The 19,783-nt window shown below is 37.2% G+C and overlaps 1 protein-coding gene across 3 annotated transcripts in view; it reads left to right on the top strand.

Annotated features, from left to right (window-relative positions):
- CBLB (Cbl proto-oncogene B, E3 ubiquitin protein ligase) overlaps window positions 1–19,783 on the top strand; it is a 230,380-nt gene that overhangs the window by 888 nt on the left and 209,709 nt on the right. The window contains exons 1-3 of one of the 3 annotated variants that reach the window (XM_010838540.1): window positions 10–179; window positions 1,196–1,377; window positions 14,233–14,483. In XM_010838540.1, the coding sequence (XP_010836842.1) occupies window positions 1,210–1,377; window positions 14,233–14,483 (419 nt within the window). In that variant the 5' untranslated portion in view covers window positions 10–179; window positions 1,196–1,209. The other 2 variants (XM_010838539.1, XM_010838541.1) reach the window with 2 other exon arrangements.

The following is a 19,783-nucleotide window of genomic DNA, read 5'->3' as shown; positions in this document are numbered from 1 at the left end:
ACCCGCTCACCCGCGTGTCTCTACGGCGCCGAGACGCCGGGAGGGAAGGGGGTGCCGGGGAAGCTCGGCGCTGCTTTCCGCCCAAGGGGCTTGGAGCAGCCCGACGCGGGCCTCCGAGGAAGAGGGGACAGCCCCGGTTTCCAGCTGCTGTCGCCGCCGCCGTCACACTTTGAAGAGGGGTATTTAAAGCCGGGACCCGGGCTGGGCCGGGGAAGGAGGAATAGGGAATCAGGGGAGCCAGGGGGCTGGGATTGCAGACAACCCAGCGAGGAGCGTCCTCCGGGGAGCCGAACGCGGAGCGCCCCAGACGCACGGGGCTGCGGGTGCCGGAGCGGGAGGGGTTCTTCGTCCTTTCTCTGTCCACCTCCCCCGCCCCGCCAAGCTGTGGTCCGAGAGTGGCAGGGGAGGAGCCTGAGCCGGGAGGCACAGATGTCCCGAGACAAAGCTTTGGACCCCCTACCCCCACCCGACTTGGATGAGATGAAACGCAGGAAGCCCAAGAAGTGAACTCTCTCTCCTTTCTGTGCCCGCTCTTGTCAGTTTCTCACTCTCTTTTAAAATGGGCTATTTGTCTGTTGGTTCGTTTGGCTCTTCACTTGGGAACAACTCCTCAACCGCGTTGTTTGAAGAACTGTGTGCTCATGAGTCCGAACTTGTTGGTTTTAGCCGGGAAAATCCAAGTCCTCAGCCTTTGATGACAACAGTCGTGCCCTTTCTGCTCCTGTAGAATAATCTTTAGGTTTATATAACTTGGCGAAAACACACAGTGAAAGTGCAGTTTTTGAGTGAGGCTCCCAAAGTGTTTTCTAGGGGCTTCAGTTCTGGTCTTTTAAATTGGGGTTAAGTCAGGGAGAGGGGGAAACTGATGTGTTCTAACGTAGATAGAGGAAATCTAAGTTTTTATTACTGTTGTTGTGAGTTATGTATTAATCAAGCCTTCACTCTTTGCCATGTGAGAATGATGCGTCTTTAACTCTTAGTGTTCCCAAAACAGATCTAAGGTCATTGCTCCTAAACCTGTGTGTTGTGTGTAAAGATTGTGAGTGAAAAATTCACACGGTATTGAAAAGTTGAATCTGGGACCCTGGATTTTGTTCTCAGTGATGGAGGAGGATGTAATGGGTACAAGTTAACCTGTTTGCTGTTGCATAAATATTTTCATGACCAACTAACTTTTTTTTTCTTTCTTTCAAAGAGCTAAGATTCCAGATGGCAAATTCTATGAATGGCAGAAACCCTGGTGGTCGAGGAGGAAACCCCCGAAAAGGACGGATTTTGGGTATTATTGATGCTATTCAAGATGCAGTTGGACCCCCTAAGCAAGCCGCAGCGGATCGCAGGACAGTAGAGAAAACTTGGAAACTCATGGACAAAGTGGTAAGTTCTGTCTGACTGTGTCTGTACAACAGCAGGGTTGACCCTGGATGTGGTTTTCTCCAGTTTTGTTTGTACTGTCATTTAGTAATAATTATTGGTATGGCAACAATATTTTGATTCGGATTGACTGTGTTTCTTATATCTGCTCTGGGTGTTTTGAAAAGTTGAATTCAGAGCCAAGACTTTTTTTTTTTTTTCCACCTTCTGTCCTACTCTTCAAGGTTCAAAGTTCCTCTATATGACTCAGATATGCAAAGCTTTTACTGTTGGCTGCTCTTTGTTGGTGCATGGCATAGAATCTTTTGGAAGTGTTTGTTCTGTCTTATGTAAGGTTGTGTTGCTCTTAGATAACAAAAGAGTGCATACAAGTAATTTAAGAAAAGTCTCTGACATCCACAGTGTGTGATGCTGAGAATGATTACTGGGGAAAGAACCATATTAGTCTTAAAGTGAGGAAGCAGTATTTGAGAGTTTCCATTTTCATCTTTGAGAATTCATCTTCATTAAGGAACTTTTTGGTTGTTAATGGTAGAGTCACAGTTTGTTTCATCTATTCCATTTTGAAACAGGAAACCTTTTTGATTGCACATTGTTTATTGTGAAAGGAAAATTTATGATGGAGGTGGTGGGACTGAGAGTATCAGAAACCTCTGTGGTTTTTGCATGTTGCTTTCAGGTGAACTACAAGTTACAAGAAGAAATGGTGCTGGATGTCAGTACCCAGACAAGTCTAGGCAACCTGAATACTTTACAGAGGTCTGCTGAGAAAACTGTAGCTGTCACTGTCCTGTCTTACTAAGTGGGATTATGAAATAAATATGCTTAAGATGTAGCTTGTTTAGTCACTAAGTCATGACCATATGGACTGTAGCCCACCAGATTCCTCTGTCCCTGGAATTTCCCAGGCAAGAATACTGGAGTGGGTTGCCATTTCCTTCACCAGGGGATCTTCCCAACCCAGGGATTGAACCCCAGTCTCTTGCATTGGCAGGTGTGTTCTTTACCACTAAGCCACCAGGGAAGCCTAAGATGTAGCTTGCTGCTGTGCAAAATTAATAGTTCTGCTTTTGCATCAGTAGTACTGTAAGCTATATAATGGTAAATATTTGTAGCCCTTTATAGTTTCATTTGATAGATATTTGGGGCTAATTATAAAATTAATTGATGCAGGGCTCTTGATATCTTTATACCTGCAGAAATGGAAGTTTTAAAAAAATATTTCTTTGTAGCTGTGTGCTAAAGCCTTCATGAAGTCATATTATGAAGAGTAAAAAGTAAAGCAGTTACCTTTACTTTTTTCATAACTTCAAATATTTTCCACAAAAAGCCACTGTTGGTGGTGGTAGCAATACTGGAAGGGGATAAGATTTACTTTATTTTTGTTTATCCTTATGAAAAGCACAGATGGGTAGATGAACGATAGGCCTGGCATTCTATGGCTGGTGGCACTAAAGGAAGAGCCAGAATATTTTTGTCAGATAAATATCCTTAGTTTTGGGCTTCAGTGTGACCTATTTAAGCTTCTGCCAATTATTCAAATTGTGATTTTAAAGTACTTCAGATAGAATGATGTCATAGTGTTAGAACATTGCAACTTGCTGCTTGAGGTCAGGTTTTCATTTTAACATTGGATACTTAAGAATGAGGAGCATGCAGTTGGAAAAATTGTGTATATTTGGCGGCACAATACTAGCTGTCTTTGCTTTTCTGAGGAGTAAGCAATTTAAGGTCACTCATGCTTGTATCACTAGTTGGGCGTAAGAGAAGAAGAGTCAAGGTTTTTCTTTAACTTATCTGTTACATGAGTGGGCAAAAATGGGTCAGGTTCTACCAAGGAGATCTCCTCTCTCCCCACCCCCTTCTTTGAGTGGTCAGAGTTTGTACAATTGTAAGTAAATATTAGAACATCAAATGAAAAAGATCTGTGTGAGGAAGTGGTAAAATATGGTTAATAGAGTCATTATTTTTGAAACATTAAAAAATGTGTGTGTAATTTTGGCCTGTAACTGATTGTTGACCTAAGTTTTATCCTCTTTTAATTATTTCATCATGGGTTATGGTAAAATAGATGGCTTATGGGCCATCTATTATGGGTTATGGTAAAAAAAAAAAAAAAAAGGCTTCTGCCATTGTTTATTTTATTAACCCTTTTGTGGGTTTGCGTTTAGCTTCTCCAACTGAGAATCTTGACTCAAGAGGAAATCTATTACCTGAAGTCTCTACTTAGTGGAATGTGGGTACAGGTATTGGCAAAGGTGCATTGTATGGCTTTCTCTATTTGTCTTCATTATCTGTCAAGGCTGAATATTGTTGTGTTCGTTTATGTATGCATTTGTGGGCTTTGTGGAGGGAAACCATGTAAATCATTATGAAAGTCCAGTACGTTTATTGCTACTCTATCTCACAGTAATGAAAAAGCACTGATAGTTACTAATTGGAAGAATATTTTATTTAATTGTATAGTGTAGAAGAACCCCCCACATGTGTTTATCTTTCTGCTTGTCAGTGGTGAAGGAAGTGGTTCATATAATGAACACTGTCCTGGTGATTACATCAGGAACTTTATTATTAGTCCAAAAGGTAATCCCTTGACACATTGCCTAACTGTTTTGTAAAATAACTGCCACAGCTGGAGTTTAGCTTGTGAATAACAATAGTAACTTTCAAATCTAACTGGTAGTTATGTAGAAGACAGGGTTAAGTATTCAGCATTTTTCTTTATAAAACCTCTTCAACAAGGTCAAATCTTGGAAGTGTAAATTTGTAAACAAGCTCCAAGTACAGTATGTCTTAGCTACCTACAAAGTAAAATAACTTATCTCACGGGGCTTATGAAGCAGTCTTAGACTGTAGGGGAAAAACCTAGTAAGTGTGTAGTTACGCCATTCCCTAGCCTCTAGAATTTAAAACGGTCAACTCTGCTTCCAGTTCTAGCTAACTGTTAAGTTTTCAGAGGGCACGCTTTCTATGCAAGGTCACTGAGAGTAGGAGGGAGTAATTGCTCAGTTGTGTTCCTTGTAAGATATAAAGTGTTTTGAAAGAAAACATCAGTGACACAAACTTAACGTGGTACATTTATTAGGAAAAGAGTAGTAACATATCCCAGAGCATCTCATTTATTTTAGATATCTTTTCTGGTCTTAGCTCCATGTGTCAGTGGAAGTCAATAGCTGACCCCAAACTGTTCAGATCAGTGGATGCCTCTCTGATACAGAGACAGAACTATTAGTCATGAATACACAGTGAGGTTCATATACACCTGAAATGTGGAGTCTGTTCCAAAACTCTCACAGAGTTGGAGGTTCTTAAACACCTAAACATTTATTGAGGACCTACTGTGTTTCTATGAAGTCCTTGTTACCTGGAGATGCAAAGCTAGACAAGATATAAATCTGCCCTAGACCTGTCAAGAAAGCTCCAAGACCATCATCAGAGCCAGGTATGTAGGTGGGTAATTGCCATGTCACATGGAGAAGTCTGTAACACAGACCTATACAAAGTACAGTGGGAGCAGAGTCAACAACATCTGCCTTGTTTTTCTTCTGGTCACTTCTTAGACTGTTGTCTCTCTGGGTTCTGCTGGCCACTGCCTTTATAGGAAAGGCATTATTGTATTCTTGTTGAAAATGCTGTGGTGAGGGTAAGGAAATGATTGCTAATCAGTGTGTAGGAGTGATGATTTATTAATGTGAGGTTCCTGAGTATGGTTTTCACAAGCATCTTAGCCAGGTGATGGAAAGTGGAAGAAACAATTTTCCATCTAATAAATACTAAATGTACTGAGCATACATGGATGTTCAGGAAATTAAAAAATAGTTAATTGATGCCAAAGAGCAAAACAAGTTGAGTACCTGCCTATATTTTTGTCTTGCTGTCCTTGTCATTTATTTGAAATTATATTACTGACAGAGTTTTAAAAGCATTTAAAAAGTGATGATGTCAAACAGCCTTTTCCTGCCTTTTGTCCTTGGTTCATTTAATACATTTTCAAGCTTGGAATTTAATTTATTCTCTGTCTTTGTAATCTCATTTCAACTATAATATATTTTAAAGCTTTTCAGTCAAAATGTCTTAAAATACATACAGCTATTAAAAAATAGTATTCTTTTCTAAATTAATTTACTCATACCTCTGAAAAATATTGCACATAAACTAAAACTTTATTTTCGGATGCTGGTTGTTTGTGTTTGATGGATTTGAGAATATCACCGTCCTTGGGCTCTTGGAATAAGGAATATCATTTATTTGAATTATTCTTCACATATTTCATTTTCCTCAGTGAGGTTGTTCTCTATTAGCAGGATCATGGGCCCAAATAGACTTGGATAGAGGATAACACAATACATATCTGGCTTATTTTGTTTAGTACTGAGTTAGATTTTTGAATTTGTGCTTAGATAAATGAAGTGATCCCAAAGTTTGCTTCCTGTCCTTTCTAGGTAAAACTTTCGGATAAAGTAAAAGATGTAAAGGAATCTTCCCAAGAGTTCCCTGGGTTTATCCTTGTGATATAGAGCATACCTTTAATAGGAGGCTTCATTAGTTAGTAATCATTTAACTCCTATAAAATTATAACCATTCAGATTTTTGAATCAACTTCTTTCTTTCAAATTTGCTTTCTATGCTATTAGTGATTTCATCATTCATTAATTATATGCAAAGTATGGAAAGATAGACAATCATAAATAACCATGTTATCCTGGAAGATACAGTAAGTGCTGTAATACGGTGTAAATAAAGATGGTATCATCTGCTCAATGGACATGAGTTTGAGCAGGGTCCAGGAGATGGTGAAGGACAGGGAAGCCTGGTGCGCTGCAGTCCATGGGGTTGCAAAGAGTCCGACACGACTGAGTGAACCACAGAGTGCTGTAACGTAGTATGTGAGTATCGTTTGCTAGGGTGGAAAGTTGGTGTAGGCAGTATGGTGTGGTATACCTGGTAGTATTATCTAGCTGTTCTTTAGAGGCTGTTTTGGATTCCAGTGAGGTGGAGGACACAGCAGGCTGAAGGAGTGGTGGGTAAAGGGAGTTGATGGAGTGAGCGAAGGAAAGTTAGAGAAGCTTAAAGAGACTTTGAGTGTTTTGTCAAGGAATTTGGACTTTTAGTTAGTAGGCAGAGGACCATTGAAATGTTTGAGCAGAGTGAGAGAATGTCAAGGCTGTGTTGGTCAGTTACTTTTTTGACTCTAGAAAGGATGAGTTAAGAGGGGGAAAAAAAACCCTTTAAAGGTAGAAATAATGATCAAGAGAAATTAAAACAGACTGGGTAAGAAATAAGGAAGGGCTGTGCTAGAAAATTGTTAGTAGATATAGCCAATGTTGGTTCAAAAGTGGGAGACATTTTGGAGTAAAACCTAAGGTCCTGGCGACCCTTCAGAGATAGAGGATGAAGGAGAAGTTGAAGTGAAAGTGGCTCTTGAGGTTTTCAGCTTAGTTGACTCTAAAAGCAGTGATGCCCTTAATGAGATAAGGAACATACGAAGAAAAAGAGGAAGCTTGGGGCCTGGTGCATGATGTTTGTTTCTTGGCCATGTTGAATTTGACATGCCAGAGTGAAATATCCATTTTGAAGTCAGAAAATTGAATATGCAGTTAAAGAAAGAAATTAAAACTAGAAATGTGTGTTTGGTAGATATGCCCATAGAGGTGGCATTTCAAGCTGTACAACAGCAAGAGATTTGGAAGGCAGACTAGAAGGTGAGAATTGGGGAGAAAAAGTCAGAGATTGGAATTTTTGGCTGTATCACTTGTGTATCTATAATTAGATGGTGGTGAAGGAAAACGAATCCTACAAAGAACAGTGATGGAACAGATAGGAAAGGAATGAGAGCATATTGATTTCCTGGGTAGAGAGAGCTTTGTAAGGAAGTAATTTCAACATCTAAGAAAACTAATAAGCTCAAATGGAAAAATCCAAGCTGAATGAAAATTTAATAAATCATTACATTTCTTGAGTCAAGCCATTGTTTATCTTTCCATGTCGCATCAATGACAGCTAGGTTGAAGTGACAGCTAGATTAAATTCAGTATGTGAATTCAAGAAAATTGTTCTAGAACTGGGACAACTAGTAAAAGAAAGTTATGATAGCTTGAGGATTTGAGCAGAGCATAGCCTTGTGTGTGTGGATGCTATCATAGAGGTTCATAGAATTGAGGGGAAGGAATATAGGTAGGGAGTGATTTAAGATGGAAGAAGAGGTAATTGATAAAGTAGTATTGTGGATTACAGTGTAGGAAGGAAAGGCTCAGAACAAGTAGAAGGGCAATGCTTGGTAGATAACTAATTTATATGTAGATAAGAGGGAAATGAGGAAATATACTGTGAAGTTATGGAGGAATTTGTAAATTTTACTTAGGGTTGTCAGGAAGTGTTTTAACTCATATTTGTAATATTTAAACCATATTTTCAAATTGCATATTATAAACAATATAGTTTTCCAGCAGTTAACTGCGTATGTAAGTAAAAAAACTGAAATGGAAATCAGTCCTGAACCTTTATATTAAGATCACCTTAAAACATCCTGCAACTTAAATGACACCACAGTATTACCTGTATCTACTCTGCTTGGGCACATATTTAAGATTTTTACAAATTTATTTGAAAGATTCTGATTTTCTCCTAGTCATTAAAGAACTGTTTGGAAAATATTTGACTAAATTTTTAGCTGTTTAACACATTAATATTTAAATAATTGTTAAGCTCACACTGTTTTTCAATAGGAATTACAAAAATACTACTTAAGTATTCTACCTTTCAAAAGATTCCAGATCAGCTGAGTACCGATGTACTGATTCCATGTGAGGAGTAGTGACTCGGTCTTATTGCTGCTATTCTGCCCAAAGCAGGAGACGTTGTAAGGATTTCAGGTAGTATAACAAACTTTAGGAACTAATTATGGGCTTCAGCAATGGTTCAGTGGTAATGAATCTCACCCACGGGAGATGTGGGTTCAACCCCTGGACCAGGAAGATTCCCCCTGGAGGAGAAAATGACACGCCACTCCTGTCTTCTTGCCTGGAAAATCCCATGGACAGAGTAGCCTGGCGGGCTATAGTATGTAGGATGGCACAGATTTGGACATGACTGAGTGTGCACATGTCTACACACACATGAACCAAATGAAAGAACTCTTAGTGATCCCCAACAAGGTGGCCAGTGCCCCTGGTCTAATTCTCCTACCTTTGCAAAACCTGCAGTGATTCTGCTGTCTTGTGGTCTAATATGGAAGGGGAAGAAATCCTAAAAAGTTGCCAGTGCCCACTGCATGCCAGGTGTTGTGTTGAGCACTTTACTTTTCTTTTTCTGAGACTTTGTAACATCCTTAGAAGTTTCCATGGTTTCCTGAAGAAGAAACTGGCCCAAGGTTGTAAAGCTAGCGAATGCCAGGGCTAGATCCCAGGTCTGATTGATTCTCAGGCCTGTGTTCATGGTACGAAGATTTAAGCATGTATGACTTATGCTCATGATATGAAGATTCAAGCATGTTTGACTCTTCCTCTTTACACAAGAAATAAAAGGACCTTTACCTCTATATTTGTAATGACCAAGTTCTTCTCCAAGCTTTGTACTCATGTCGACAGATTTATTCAATATAGATGGGGATATTCTTTTTGTAATATTACTTCCGAGAGGTTCCTCCTTACTTCGTTTCTTTCCTCCATATCTTCCTACTTCCCTCCATTGAAATCTTTATTTTACACCTACTATATGCAGGGTCCTATATTACGTGATGGAAATAGACCAGTGAGACGATACACCCTTCACCCTTAAGAAGTTCCATTCTCATGTGGAAGGATAGTGAACAAATGAAGACATAATTGACCTCAATACAACTAGACAATTATTTAATGGTGCTTTTTAATATATTAGTCTTCTAAAGAAAACTTTGAAAACCATAAAAAAAATTGGTGGTTTGCCCAGATCCTACTATGAGTAACTTCCAGATTCATAACAAATCATATGCTAACCTACTGGTTTTGCCCAGTTAATACTCTATGTAGAAAGAGTTCTATTTTATTTTTCTATTTTTTACTTTTTATGCTATACAAGTTCTTATACGTTTATATACTTAGTGGTGATTTGCTGAGATAAAATGTAAAGAATCTGAAGAACTCATAGATACTTTTTATCATAACAACAAGCTTTTAAGTAACTGCAATAAGGAATCTCTTAGAACAGTTAGTTACCTGGGAAGCACAAATAAGGATTTCTTTCAGACTTCCCATACTATCTTTAAAAAAGGGGATATTTCACTTTGAAGGTATAATACTTGATTTAATACAACTGAGTGCTCCATGAAGTGAGGTGTGTTTTATAATGAACGTCTGCTGTGGTATGCACCCAATTCCTTACTGTTGAAGTTTCCATTTGCTTCAGTAAAATTTCTTTCATAGATTTCAGGGACTGGTTTGAATCTTGTTTGCAGGAAATATGTTTGCTGACCTAATACTTCTTTGTTACCTTTTGGCTAGAAATATTAATTAAGGCACAGTCAGGAAACTGTTTAAATGCGAGAATGTTCCAAAAATAATTAACGGCTTTGAGAATTTGTATAGCACTAGTAAATCCTGTGTTTACATTTGTGTCTTTGCATTGATATGTTTGAATATGTATTTTATATATCTGAATACATATTCATGTATTTATTGAAATACCTAGTGTGTAAAATATATATAAAATGTATTTTTGATGTGTGTGGGATGATGTATATATAGACATATACAGAGAGGTCTACTTAAAAATCTTTAAACACATTTCAAGAATTACATCAGGCAGCTGTCTACCTTTAAGGAGAAAGTGCCTCACTTGTAAGTTCAGAAGGCAGGGTTCTGAGCAGTAAACTCCACGAAGTTCCATTTCTGTGTTTAAGTGTTGTCATGTCACAAGGAAGTAGTTGGTCTTGGTGATCTCCAAAGTCTTCTTTAAAGCCCTTTGAGTCACTGACTATAATGGAATTTTTAGCCCAGTTCCAACACTAAATGTTTTACCTTTCAGTTCAAAAGCAAAGAGTAATGAACCAATCCTTTTATGTACCAGTTGGTGCCTTAAAAAGTCCATCATTTTGTAATGTGACTGTAGATTTGTTCTCCGTGAAAGTTCTTCTGTGTTGGGACCTGCTGTCATTCTAGGGAGCAACTTAGACAGTTCTAGAAGACATCTAAGTCATTTGAATCTGAACTTGAACCTTGTGGTGAGCTTGATTTTTCTCCTTAAAATACTGTTTTTATAAAAGCATTTTTTTTGTCCCTGGCTTTCACAGTTCCTTGCACATAGCGGGCACTCAGTAAATATTTATTGAATTGAATTTGACCTGCTTAGAAGAAGTAGTCCTGGCATAAGGTTATTCATTTTCTGCAGGAGCTGTCATAAACCACAGAATTTAATACTAATCCAGCTGATGAACTGCACACTCAGCGGCATCCGGTAGTAGTTCAGCATTTTATGTTGCGCTTGCCCAAGTGCGGGTTTAGAAAACCGTGTGGCCTACAAGGGCTGAACTGCCTCTAGCCTATTTCAGAGCTCTTCATTCCACTCACCACGGGCTTCCTCTGCGTCCACCTTTTAGAGTGATTGCATTGACTCCTTTTCACACACCCTGCTCTCTGGGGCCTCTCAAGCCTTTGCACATCCCTTTGCCTGGAATATTCCTTTTGCAAATTTAGGTATGCCTTTCATGGTACTGCCACATGGACATGTCTGCTTCATTCCTCCTCCAGCACTTTGTACTCTCCTCCATTATAGCGCTCCCATTTTCCTGTCATTCTTTTTCAAGCCACCGATTTTTTTCACTAGAAAACTCCTTGAGGACAGGTCTTTGATTTATTCCTTGCTGTATTCCCTAGGGCTGGAAACAATGCCTGTTGCACCAACGTTTGTAGAATTAACAAATGGGTCCTGAAGTTCATGTAAATTCACAAATGGAATAAAATTAAAATGTAAATGAGTTTAGCCAGGAATCATTAATTATATGCCCAATTCTAATTAAATTGTGATATAGTTAAAAAGAAGACCAGCCTGAGATTCATAAGATGCAGACTCTTGTGTTGGATTAATGATTTTTTAATAGTCCCTTAATCTTTGTAGTTCTTAGTTTCTTTATCTGAAAATGAATGGATTGGACAGGATCTTTACTAAGATCCCTTAGAGCAAGAATTACATTGCTCCTAAGTTAATTATAGAGAACTAGGTCTCTTCTGCCAGACTCTTTAAGGCAGGAAGTATGCTCTAGTCATCTATAATTTCCTGGCATTGAGCTCAGTACCTGGTATATAGTAGTTATCAAACAATTTTACTGAATAAAGCAATAAATTCTCAAATGGAATTACAGTTTAAATAAAGCAAATGAGAAATAAGTTCAGGTAGCGAATAGGAAATGAAAAATCTGTAATGTTTAAAAGAATCTATTAAACTACAGTAATTTGCAATGTCTGAAAAAAATACCTGGGAGAATTTTTTTATTTATCAGTTAAAAAATTCACCAGTTAGAGGAAATGAATTTAAAACTGCCTGGTCCCCTAACTGCAGGTTAATAATTTATCAGTCTGGTGACATGTTGTACCATGTTGCTAAAATTAAATTACCTGTTGTAGGATGTTGTTGGTGATACTTCTGAAATTTGTGTATATTTGTGATACTATCTTTTAGTTTTAAGAATTGAGAAACGTTCTTGATTTAACCAGGATTTGTTAAGTCATTGATTTATTTGAGACTTCATCAGTCTTTAGGGGGGAAAACAAAAACAATTATGTATAATTCAGTCATGAAATTGAGAAAGTAATATAATATTTGTGTGTCAAAATATATATAAAGAATTTCAGAATCAAATCAACCAACCATTTATACATCCATTTATTAGTTATGTACTGCATGCTGGATAATCTTTAGGAGAAGGGGACGACAGAGGATGAGATAGTTGGATGGCATCACCGACTTGATGGACATGAGTTTGAGCAAGCTACAGGAGTTGGTGATGGACAGGGAACCCTGGTGTGCTGCAGTCCATGGGGTTGTACAGAGTCGGACATGACTGAGCGGCTGAACTGACTGATATGCTGGATAATTATTTTAGGCACTGTGTACCAAAAGGAGGGAGATAAAATGCCCATTGTTAATGTGAGAAATGTTTGTCTTAGGAGCTGATGCTTAATAGTTTGAGTCAGATTTTTCTCCTCACAAAAGACGATATGGTTATTTCTCAAGAAAGCAATTGAGAAAGTAAGTTTAAGAGAGCTATCTTATTTGTTGTTTCCTTGATTCATTGTGTTTGTAGTTCTTGAAAATATTATTGTTCAACTCTTTTTCATTTAGTCCCAGCACTTTTTTGAGTACCCAAAAGTGCATCCATGTTTTGTGGAACCTGACATTTAGAGTGGTCCTTTTAAAGAGAAAAAAAATACAAAATTGGGTATGAAAGTGTATTTTTTTAGAACAATAAAAAGTCACAAGTTATAAATTAAAAAAAAGTTAAGTCCACAAACATCAGAGAAATAATCTAGGCTCTGTATACTTTATGCTTTGACTCTCTACATTGCTCACATATGCCACCAGTCCCAGGTACCAGGAAATTTGAACGTGACCTTTCTGCTCCTGTGCTGGGCTGGTCAGCATCACAGACACTTGAAATGTTCCCAAAGCCATTCTTTTATCACAGCTGCTGGTTTGATTTAACTAGTTTCAGAAGTGACTGTGTTCTTTACATTCATTTTCCATTAAAATCAAACTAAATGTATCTTCAACCCAAATTTGCATTAGCCAGACTCCAGACATGTCCCCCACCACTTCAGTGCCACCCAATAGAAGGCTCAGTTTGACAGAAGGGATGTCACACTGGGAAAAAGACAGAAATCTTAGCCAGTTGTGTTTAAAATACCTTGCTCTTGAAAACTTTGCAGAAAGATCTATGATGAAAGCTTTAGAAGGGGGCCAAGTATCTGAGGGACCATCAAGCTTATGGTTCACGAGCTTCTCGGTAAATCTGCCTTTAGGTGTACGTTTTGCCTTTTGTTAAAGTGGGCATCTTTATGTACACACTCGTGCAATTCCCAGTGATTACATTTAAATGTTTAATTGGATGGCTCTTTATACTGAGGTTGGAGGGGTAAGAATGAGATGGGTTAACTTACTCTTGACTAAATCACATGAATGTGTACCAGCGAATGTAGTAGTAGAATTACAGCCTTTTTTTTTTTCTAACATAAAGTATTTTCAGTTCTGCACGCAGCCCTGAATGCCCCAGTGGTTGGGTGACACCTGATGGAATGACTGAACCGTTATGTAGCAGGTGTTTCTAAGCCTGGGATGTAATGTAAAGAGGTGGAAAAGACTTGTTCTGACCTGACACCCATTTACTACTTAATAATCTGGTTATTAAAATCGTACCTGTTTTAGTCTCCTCAGTGTTTGGGAAAAGTATACCAAAACACAAAATCAATCAAATCGCTTTAGTTGGGAAATTAATATCTGAATGTGAGACATTAAGATAGGCCAGCAGATGAGGCCTGTTCCCTCATTTTTGTTTAAAAAAGAGACTGTTAGTGATGTACAGTAACTAGCACATTGGTGTTCTGTTAAGCTGTGAACAATGGGATATTGGAGAGAGGATGAAAACTTTGGGGTTGAAAGTAAAGGTCTGACAGAGAAACTGAATGAGAACAAGAGAAAATAGGATTTAATTGTCTGAGAACAGATGGGAATTTAATTCTTTGTAGGTTGGTGATTATAGTTTTAAAGTCAAAATTTGTTTTATGGAAAGCAAAGAAATAGTACACAGTTTGATAATTTTTCAGTTTTTCTGTGGAAGAAAGTGTTGCAGTTCACATGAAAATGTTTTATTTCTGTCCTTGTTTCTTTTAGGTCAGACTGTGCCAAAACCCCAAACTTCAGTTGAAAAATAGCCCACCATATATACTTGATATTTTACCTGATACATATCAGCATTTGAGACTTATATTGAGTAAATATGATGACAACCAGAAACTTGCCCAACTCAGTGAGAATGAATATTTTAAAATCTACATTGATAGTCTAATGAAAAAGTCAAAAAGGGCAATAAGGCTCTTTAAAGAAGGCAAGGAGAGGATGTATGAAGAGCAGTCGCAGGACAGGTAAGAATATTTCAGATTTTATTTTTCTTAGTGTTAGTCGATGTTGCTTTTTGTTTCATGGTTAGGATAAATGTCACCATGTGTGTGTTTTAAGGGAAATATTGCATTTGTGTATTTGCTTTTCACATTATTTAAACCTTGTAGTTTCACATAAGGTTTGCTCAAAATTATCTGTGTCAGTAGCTAGTTCATGAGACGGTGTTCTTATTTTTCTGAATAGGCATTATTTTTCAGAGAAGTTTTAGTTTGCAGAAAAGTTGTTCAGAAAGTAGAGTTCTGTTTGCCTCCGTCCTCCAAGTGCCAGTTTCTTCTTAACAGCTTGCCAAGAATGGTACTTTTGTTATACTGATGAACTGATTACTGATACAGTATTATTAACTAAAGTTCATAGTGTCTGTTAGGGTTCACTCCTTGTGTTGCATGGCTCTATGAATTTCCACAAATGTATAATAAGGTCATGTATCCATCTCTCTAGTATCATGGAGAATAGTTTCACTGCTCTAAAAATGCCCCGTGCCTGACCTGCTCATTGTTTCCTTACCGGCCTGCCTTCACCACACCTCTTGAAGCCCTAGCAGTTGTCATCTTTTTAGTCTATTGTTTTGCTTTCTTCAGAATGGCATATAGTTGAAATCATGTAATATGTAACATTTTTAGACTGGCCTCTTTTACTTAACAGTGTGTATTTAAGGTTACCCAGTGTCTTTTCATAGCTTGATAGTTGATTTCTTTTTATTACTGAGTGATATTCCATTATGTGGATGTAGTACAATTTGTTTAATCCACTCATCTATTGAAGGAGATCTTGGTTGCTTCCAAGTTTTGGCAGTTATGTATAAAGCGGCTATAAATACTGATGTGTAGGATTTTGTGTGGACATAAATTTCAATTTCAGCTCATTTGAGCAAATACTTAGGAGCATAATTACTTGATATTATGATAAGCCTATGTGAAGTTTTGTAAGAAGTTTCCAAATTGTTTTGCAAAGTGGCTGTACAGTTTACATTCCCACTGGCAGTGAAGAGTTTCTGTTGCTCCACTCAGCCAGCACTTGGTATTGGACAGTGTCTTTAGGACAGAGTCTTGATTGGATGCGTGGGTGTGCTAGATATGACTGGCAGATGTAACTTCAATTCCTATTCTTTGTTAAGCGAGAAGCTGGAGTGTTGATGCCTGGAATAACATCAACTGAATCCTCATTTCATAGCCAGAATTTTTGACTTGGAGATTCTTCATTAAAATTTGTTGTTTGGCTATTTCAACATTAAATTTCATGATCTGTCTTTAGCCGAATAGAAAAAATAATAGCGTTTTCCGTTTCTGGGACATTTATATCTAGAATACATCTAGATAGTGATCATCTATTTATATTTCTGGACTGTAAAACAAATATTAATTAAAGTATATAATGTCTTAATATAGTTGAGGTGAATTTTAGTTTAAGACTCTTAATGTCTTTGGATTTTAGTTTCCTTAGATATTGGAAAAACTTCTAAGAAATCTCTATTACAGGTCAGAAACAGTTGCCTCCTTTAGTCTAATGAAATATATATAAGATTGTATAACAGAAAATTCAGTTATCTATGTATGTAGACACTGAAGTTGTAAATACCAGCCAAACAAATACACAGAGTGAGTAAAACCATCAAATTTAAATGTAGGAAAACCCTCTGCCAAAGGTAAAATGGCATGAATGTTTACTTATTTATAATTTGCTCTCTAAATTAGTGATGAATCCTAACATAATCATAGGAGTCTAACCAATTATGTAACTGTGGGCTCATCACTTAATATTATTGGACCACAGTTTACACATCTTGAGGGTGGTGAATCTTCCAGTTAGTTAGTTGCCTTTTTAGCTTCAAGCTCTGAGACTCTGTCCAGGCCTATTAATGGGAATTTGAATTGCCACAGGGTTCTGGAAATAAGGAAGAGAACTATCATAGTGTTGGTTTCTTACAGACTTTCCAAAAATGGTCCAATGTTATGGAAAGGCACATGTTTGTGTTTAAAACTGTATTTTTACCTTGTAGTTTTGCCATTGATCTAATAACACTAAGTTGTTTTAGAAATATCTTTCTACATCTTAATCAGATTTGGTAGCCCTGAAATTCTTAACCTAGCAGTGCAGTCCATGAAATTTTACTTTTTAGGTTATCAGGTCAGTGAGAAAGTATATAACTTCTAGGATCCAGGAATTCAAGTGGATACAGTGTTTTAATTGGATGTAGTAATATTTAATGGGGTTAGCTTTATTTCACTTTATATCATTTTTAGAAACTTGAAATATTTTTTAGCTCAGGAGATGTCTTATAATTACCATTTCATACATAAGTTTTGATTTTTTTTTTGGCTTTTTATGTGTGAACATATCATGGTGAAATTTTATAAATTTCGATTGATCGTGTATAGATTTCCATAGATGATGACAGATTGCATAATGTTAAGTGATCATATTGAGGCAACTCTGTAAATTCTGTGTTTTAAGTATCCAAGTAAATTTTGTCTCTGTTTGAAATTCAACCCTACGCTTACTAGCTTCTGTGCTGGTGTAGCATATTTCTAATTGGATTTTTCTTTCATCCGTGCTCCATTTTCTGATAATGTTCAATGGCCACTGTTTATGCAAAGCTTGCATTTGATAGATGTCTGATCATAATTCGTAATGATGTACTGTCCTTGGTACACTGTAGCAAGATGCAGATTTTCTATTTGTGTTTCTTTTAGTGGTAATATATTTTTAAACAATTCATTCTGTATTCCCTTAGTTTTTCAAATGTTAACTGAGGTTAAGCATGCCATTGTACTTGGAGCTCTGCGACGTCTTTCTCTATAGAATTTGAAAGACACTTAGAATCTTCTCGTGGTTGTTAGGCATTTGAGTATTCTGTTTAGTATTATGACTCTTACCTAACATGTATGATACATTGATTATTGGGAATATTATAAATTCTCTGAACAATATATATTTTTTTAATTTTGTAAATAATGTCGCTAGGGACATCAGTATTTTTAAGCTAAAAATGAAGGACAGTTATAGTAGAAATAGTAATTTGGAGTTCATTGACAAAACCAGCATTTCCCTGAAAGATTCTATACTTTACTGAAGAAAATTGTCCTGAATGAATACAGGAATCAAAATTTTATTTTAATGTTCCTGTTGTATCAAAAATAAACTTCTTTGTGGATTTCTTTTAAATGTAGGGATTAGTGGGGAAAAAATCAGTCATCAGTTTTGAACCAGCTGTGCTTTAATTGATTGCTTAAGTATCAGCAGCCTGAATTTTTAAGACAGTTTCACATAAATGTGATAAATATAATAACAAATAGAAAAATAAATAGATATAGGAAAGGGCATGCAGTGTATTCCATGTGTAGAGGGTGAGAGGTAGAAATTAAATACATTTATTTGCCATGGAAATAGATATTAAGAGCACATAGTCCAAGCCTCTTGCTTTGAGAATGGGTGGAATAGAAGCCTGTATGCCTCACTTGAGTTTTATAGTAAACCTCTTTCTGCTCCAGAATCACTTTTTCCCCATATCCCCCCTCCCCAAACATTTGAATCTCACACTGAGTTGGTGCTTTCTGAGCAAGGTCTACACCATTCTTAACTGGCATTTCTGGTAAGAATAATTCACTGGTCTCTGGCACACATGGTGTTTGCAAATGTGGAATAGGAGTTAGGAGTCATGTAGAGAAGGGACAATTTATAGTTTCAAGCACAGAGAAGAGGAGAAACTTTATAACATGTTTCTTAAGTTTTAGTGGCAAAAGTCAAAGTGGGTGTGAAGTAGTTACAGGGTAGCTACAGATGACAACTGTAAAATTGACAGAAGATGCCTCTCTTCAATGATGTGCCTGGCAGTTTCATCAATTGATCATTTTAAAAGAAAAAAGTTTTCTCTCTCTTTTAAAAAGTTATGTATTAATCACCTGTTCTTCACACCCTGGTGTCGGGCACTGTTTTTGTAGAACACCCAGAGGTGATGGCATAATGATAATCAGATTTTCCATGTTTTAGAACTGCTTCAGTGAACCAGAGTGCTACAACCCATTTTTCCCTCCTACACTCTGGTTTGTAACCACTGAAACAAAACCAGAAGTCAACTGAGATGGAAAAATAGCTCTGTGTTTGATAGCCGATCTGAGAAGAAAATAAAGGCCCTAAAAAAATTCATGCCAAAGAGTAATACATAGATGTTGTCTTATTATTAATATCATGTGAAAGCCCCTGGGCCATTCTTTATGTACATGTGTTGTAGAAAACAAATCATAGTGTGCATAGCTAGTATAATAATAGTCATTCCAAAAAAAGATTTTTTAAAATGTATTTTGACATTAAAAAATTAATTCTAGAAAATGCTAGCCTTTGTTTAAAATTCGTGCAGGAGCATCAGGCAAAAGTCTTTTTCTCTCTTGACCATTTGGCTGAGCAAAGAAAAATGTATAGCCTGCTTCATTAATAAAGTGCCTTTCTCCTTAAAGAACCACAAATCACCATGCTTGATGTTTATGCCTGTGTTGTAATTCATGAAATAGTGTACCAAGAACATTTTGAAACTGATACACTAAAGATAAGTTGAATCAAAACAGCATCAGCTACAACAACAGCAGCAACAATAAGGGCAACAACAGAATACAAAGCTGCAAACCAACCTGCTTGCCTTCCTCATAGGGCTGTATGACAGCATTGCTTTGGCCAAAGACTAGTGTTGTATTAACTGAAGTGTTTACATTTGTATAAACATGAGTACATGTTAGCAGTGTTGAAGTTCCTCATGGGTTTCCCATCTCACCATATAAAGATACGGACCTTTGTGTTCTGTGTAGTAGTTTTAATTATTGCTGGACCTCACAGGTTAGTGGCCTTGTTTATAATCTCTCATCAAGTTCCACGTTTTCTCCTGGGCAGCCCTGTGCATTGTGAGAAGGCCGTGAGGGAAGAGTGCAGGGATCCCGTGGTCTGATGCCATTTCTCCTCCAGTGTTCTTTGTGACCTTGGTTGCTTTTCTGATTGCAGTATGTGTTTTCCAGTCTTTTCTTGTTTTCTGGATATTCACAGTATTTGTTGGTTTAGACATTTCAACGTCAAAAAATGAGGCTGTGGTTTGTTTCAAACTAAATGTCCCTGTTGCTCCATTAGTCTCTTAAATATTTTTTCGAATCCAATAGTAGTTTCTAGTAAAAAATGCTATTTTTTTGTTATTATAATAATCATTTGCAGGAGAGTTAATCTTAGGAAAGTTATGTCGTCTGTAAATAATGTGCGGTATTAAATGCATTCCATTTGTTTCATG

This window comes from Bison bison, unplaced genomic scaffold (assembly GCF_000754665.1).
Source record: "Bison bison bison isolate TAMUID 2011002044 unplaced genomic scaffold, Bison_UMD1.0 scf7180017864098, whole genome shotgun sequence".
Lineage (NCBI taxonomy): Eukaryota > Metazoa > Chordata > Mammalia > Artiodactyla > Bovidae > Bison > Bison bison.
Note: the sequence above shows the minus strand (reverse complement) of the source record. Positions and strands in the feature narration are given on the sequence as shown.